This window comes from Aplidium turbinatum, chromosome 11, assembly GCF_918807975.1.
Source record: "Aplidium turbinatum chromosome 11, kaAplTurb1.1, whole genome shotgun sequence".
Taxonomy (NCBI): Eukaryota; Metazoa; Chordata; class Ascidiacea; order Aplousobranchia; family Polyclinidae; genus Aplidium; species Aplidium turbinatum.
In genome coordinates, this window is record NC_137482.1 from 20,475,047 (window position 1) to 20,481,046 (window position 6,000).

Here is a 6,000-nt window from a genome sequence, read left to right on the forward strand (position 1 = left end):
TGCCCAATTTTTTTTTTAATTTTTGACTAAAAGAAAAGTTTGGGGGTGCAGTTGCATTCCTTGCACCCCTAGGTCCTGCGGCAATGTTTAAGGATACCAGTAGGCCTACTTGCTGGAGAATCGAATTAAATTTGCTCCATTGGAAATGACAAAAATCAATGTGTTTTTTGAGTAAATTGAGGTCCTCCTAATTTGTGGGCCTGTGTGATCGCACGGTTTGCACACCTCAAAAACCGGCACTGGGCGGATCCACCGCTATGTGCCACACTAACCTTCACACCCTGCCTCCATATCGACCTGTCTAAATCGTCCTCTTGTCAAGCCCACTTCACTGCTTCCCTCCTCAAATTTCCTATTCCACATTTTCTTGGGTCTTCCTTGTTTCGTACGACCATCAACTTGCAACTACAAACATAAAAAACATCATATTCATCCCTTTTCAAAACATGTCCAATTGTCCATACCACTTTACTCCATTTGCCTTCGCCAATTTATTCTCATTCAACGCCATTAACACTCTCATTCAACACAAGTAAGGTCATAAGTTTCTTGGCATTCCTTTTCTCCATCAACATGTTGTGCAGAAAGTGATCTCTGGGAAGGATGCGATGTTGTTGACACATCACAATTCTATGTCATTTGGAGAAGAGAGCATCCATTCATCAAGCGTATCAATATGTCTACAATGAGATCGTTTAATAATGATGTAACTCTGATATTTTTGCATTCACACCGTGAATTTAAAATGGAAATACTTCACAAGTATAAAAACATTCTTGTGTACTCCTTCCTTGTGCACTATTTGTTTTGGAAGAAAGCAAGCATCATCATCATCGTTGATGATGTATCATCAATTCATGTATTATGATGTATGTATGATGTATCATCAATTCATGTATCATGATGTATGTATGATGTATCATCAATTATATCATCAAGCATCATCAATTCATCAACCAACCAAATCTTTACAGATTCACTTTCTCGATAGTTTGCTTCATGCACATCATCTTGAGGAGGAGGAAGGGGAGCTCCACCTCTTTTTGACAAGGCATTTTTCTACAAATTGATCAAATAGTGGATCAAACCTAATAAAGATTAGGATTATAACTAAAACTTCTCTTATGGTATTCAAATGCATGCACTTTGAAATGTCTCAAGTGCCCAGTGTCCACTTTTGAAGACACATTACAATTAGGAAATTTTATCAAGAATGAAAGCAACTGTGCCAAAGATTAGCACTTAAGTCTATAATCTAGTGATTCTAGTTTGTGTTTGCTACAAAATTGACAAAAGCAAACCATTAATTAAGAATAAACTACTTTTTAAAGTATGTCGAATTTACTTTGTCAAAAAGGGTTAGCGCTCCAAAACAACAAACAAAGTAACTCCACGTGATTGCTCTGACGAAGACAAAACCTTTATGGTATCCTCACGTAAAATCTTTTCAAAAACGAGTTAGGGAAAATGAAGATATTTTGATTTAAAAAGTGTCCACTTTTGAGGACACTATATAGGCACTAAAGAGTTAAAAAAATCAAACTTAATTCTGAAAACACAGTTACGAGGTAAGTTCATAAACATGTAAAAATCACAACTTTTTGTTGCTTTTATCTTTTTATAGGCCAACTTTGTCAACTTCATATTCATTGTCCGCATCATTGTGTCCAAACTGAGAGCCAAGAACATGACAAGGAATGATTACAAATACAGACTTGCTAAGTCTACTCTTGCGTTGATTCCTCTTCTCGGAATACATTACATAGTGTTCATCTTTGTCAACGACGAGGATATGTATTTGAGCAACATTATGGTGAAACTCAAAGTTTCTTTTGAAATGATCTTGACATCGATTCAGGTAAAAGAAAAACAATGTTGTGTCTGAATTGTCTGAAATGTGTTTAAATACACTGGTCTACAAAAAAAAAAAAATTTTTTCTGCGTTTGGACTTTGACAACTGATTTCAGGTAATTTTGGGATGCCGAATCCGAATCTGAACTCAGATTTTTACTATCACATAAAATTTTTGAGATATGATAACAAAAATACTTTATTTTGCCAAAAGTGAAAGATTTGGCGTTGCGTTTACTACTAACATATGCAGTGCTATAGCGAAAGGTTAGTGTTAGACAGGCCAAAACAGCTTAAGTAAGGTTACTGAACAAGCATCGCCATAGGCCTGCTTAAATCTTTGTGGTTTCATGCAAAACATTGACAGGGAGGGGGTCAGTTATACTTTTAGCCTCCCTTTTAGCTTGTTATTACTGCGTGGTAATGTTGCTTAGAAAACAAATTGGTATCAAAATTGTAGTTTGTGGGTGTATTTCAGCTACTTATGCACTACATGGCCTGGATTTCTGGATATAGCACAATGCGTATGTGTGATAAACGCAACGTCAAATTTTCCACTTTTGACAAAAGTAACAATTTTTTGTTATTATATCTCACAAACCTGACGTGATAGGCAAAATCTGAGGTCAGATTCGGATTCAGCACCCCAAAATTACTCTAAATCAGTTTTCAAAATTCATGCCGCAAAAATCGTGTAGACCAGTGTTATGTCTAAAATATTTAAGTGTTGTTACTAAGGGGAGAAAATTATTTAAAAATTTCCTCCAGTGTAAGGGTTATTGACAAAATTAAAATTTGAAAAGCAAATAATAATCAATTTATATAATGATGCATTACATAGCCTATGATTGTTTACATAGGCTACAATTGTCAATCAATCAATACTTTGATAAGACGAGAACATCACTAGTGTGAAGAAAAACATAAAAATACATACAAGTGTTTATAAAAACAATAAAAACTATTAATACTACAAAAAGTGCTCAATGCTAAGCTAAAAAGCAAAGCAGAGCGAATTAAATCAAATATAGTTATTACTATCTGAAGCCTTAACAGCCTGTTTCACCTTAACGCAGAGGTGGGGAACCTGTGGCCCCCGGGCCGAATGCGGCCCGCGTGACTGTTCCATGTGGCCCGCGTCAAAATTTCTTTACCCAAAATATATTGAAACAACAGCTCAAAAAAGAGTATAGGCTCTGCATTCTCGGTATATTGCGAATGGCCTTCTATGACTAGTTAATCCATCATAGAATGCCATTTATAACAACAATGTGTACGTCACAATGTGACCAGTCATTGTTAATCGGCCAGTCATGCCATTTGTGAAAAGTGTTTTGCAGAGTAGCTTACTTCTCAAATTAGCAAAATTTTACGTTGTATAATGGCTTTTGGAAAGAAAAGAAAGATTGGTGATCAAGGCAGAATGTTCCGGAAAGATTGGAACTGACTGATAAAAACGTGGAGATGCAGTTAAGAGTTGCAACATCTTCCGTGTCAGCAGACATCACACGACTCACCAAAAATAAAAACTTTCAGCCATCCCACTAGCTGTGAAAGTGAAATAAATCATTGTCTACTTCGCTGCATTTTTTATCTGTAAATAAAATTTTGAAATTTTTAGTGGCCCGCCTGTGTTATTTTATGTGGCTCGCAATACTAAAAAGGTTCCCTACCCCTGCATTAACGGATCATCAGAAGGGTCTTGGAGGCAACCAAACAACCATACGGTCTACTGGTTGATTTCCACCACTGCTTGTCAAGTAGCCAACTGCTGCTGTGTATCAGTAAATTAATATTTGAGAAATAGAATGCAGCAGTTCAAACAAAAATATCCCCTGCGTCCCATCAAAACTAAAGCATCACATATGGACACGTTACTGTATTCTCACATCAATCACTGGCATATCTCAAATCCTCGCAACACAAGCCACAAAACATTGGCTGGGCACCACAAAATTCCCTGTGAAACAAAACATCAAGTGAAGGTTTAACCACTTTCCGTCAGTACATATTCTTCTCATACCTTTACATATTACTGCTGAAATATACAGAACACTGTACTGTTGCTGATGCTTATGTAACCTACTTTATATATCACTACTACTACTCCCGATAAATAAAGTTAAATACCACCTTTAGTTTCTTGCCGGAGTAATCATTAGATTATTCCCGCTCATTCACCCTTATTCAAATAAAGTACAATAAAAATAGGCCTATATAGTGTAAACATGGATAAATTATACATACCTTTGCAAATTTTTGTTTTGATTATGAAAACGTCAGAAATTGTTTAACAGTTTTTGGTTGGTTTGTGAATAAGAAGTAGGACATGATAAAACTTAGAAGTCAAATACAACATCCTCCTTAAATTCTGCGATTGTTAGACAAAGTTTGCTGTTACTCGACGTATGGATGAACCACTGTAGTCTTCTATAATCTTCAACACATTGTTTTACCAAAAGTAAAAAAGTTTATCGTTTGCCCACCATGGTATGGTTGATATATAAATCTATTTCTGAAATACGTTCTTGCAGACACTGTAGTAGGCTATAAACCGGATTGAACTGACTTTCTTGCAAATCGCTTTGAATTCATTATTGATTTAATAACTTTAATCACGCCAACACACCATAAATAAATTAAAATAACGTGCTACAAATAATAAAAATCGTTTTTATTGTTCTCATTGGTGAAGAAAAGGTTTAAAGATTTGCTGTCCAGAATGGACGGGTAGCCTATGTTAGCGCAATCTTAAAGTCAGTCTAAGAAATATCGGTCTTTACGTCCACCATGACATGAGCTCTGACTACTACAAACTAACAGCGCTTTTAATATGATCTAGTGCGCGTAGTGTAAATTAAATCGTGAAAGATCAGTGGCAAGTTGTTGGAAAACTAAAAACAATGTTATTTTGCAGGGGACTCTTATTGCATTGCTTTACTGCTTCCTAAATGGTGAAGTCAGATCTGAGGTGCAAAAAGTAATACACAAATGGAGATTGAAGCACGATCTTCCATCAGTTATACCACGTAAAAGTTCCACCTATAAAACCTGCGGTACTCAAGTGATCACTCTTATACCATGTCATAATGGTAAAAAAATTCACAAAGACACTATTCATCTGTCACCAGCAGATAAATGGAACTCCACTATAAGTGGCCGTCGGCTAACGGATACCAGCGGAGATCAATCAATTGGAAATCTAGAGGGCTCCACAAAGCCATTGATTAAAGCCATCCAAGTAGATAATCATTCACGCAAAAACAATGAGTTTGTTTGAAGATGTATTATAAAACAGTAACTAACCATCGAGAAGTGCTGCCAATTAAGGTTTCAACAATATCGAAAAAAGTTAATTTACGCGTGGAATTAGGAGTGGTTGGTGGCAATGGGTAGTGATGACGTATAATAAATTTTATTTATTGCTTGCCTGTGTTTTATGGTTGTTCGATGTTTATTCTTAAGAGAATTCGAGCAAGGGTACACAAAACAGCGGGGGCAACAATTAAAACTCCAACTGGATTTCCACAAAGTGACTCAATGAAAACAAACTCATGACCTAACCGAAACAAATCTTGTTGTTATCTATTGGCTCCAGTTGCTTTCCTGGGTTGCTTATCTCCACCCAGAGTGACTGCTCTATCATGTCTTTCGTTGCCTTCCTTCGACAACGTTTGTGTTTAAAGTTTTTAATTTTTCCAGGCTTTGGCTAATTTAATCAAAAAATCAAGAGCCCAAAATGTAGATACCAAGCTCATGTTCAGCAAGCTTTTCGAAAACTATACTGTCCTCATCTTCAGTGCTATAAATATATTCTTCTTCTATCGAGTCTTCGTTCTCTTTAGAAGTTTTAGTAGAATTCGCAGCTACTACTGTGTAGTGTGCTGACAGGGATCGCGACGTGAACGCTTCTACTATGATCCCCTATAAATGTATTATGATCGTTCGTTCATTTTATAAACATGTATAAACATTTATAGCACTGAAGATGAAGACAGCATAATTTTCAAAACGTTTGCTGAACATGAGTTTAGTATCTACATTTTGGGCTCTTTATTTTTTGATTAGATTTACCAGATATTTCAACTGTTTTGGAGATAACTTTGGCTAATTCCTGTGCATATTTTATGAACCCATTTATTGCAGTA

The 6,000-nt window shown here is 36.0% G+C and overlaps 1 protein-coding gene across 1 annotated transcript in view; it reads left to right on the plus strand.

Moving 5' to 3' along the window:
* LOC145780310 (secretin receptor-like) overlaps window positions 1-5,132 on the plus strand; it is a 46,349-nt gene extending 41,217 nt beyond the window's left edge. Inside the window, exons 9-10 of the mRNA XM_082592013.1 lie at window positions 1,625-1,858; window positions 4,770-5,132. Coding sequence (XP_082448139.1) covers window positions 1,625-1,858; window positions 4,770-5,132 — 597 coding nt within the window. The remainder of the gene's footprint in view (window positions 1-1,624; window positions 1,859-4,769) is intronic.
* The last annotated feature ends 868 nt before the right edge of the window (window positions 5,133-6,000 follow it).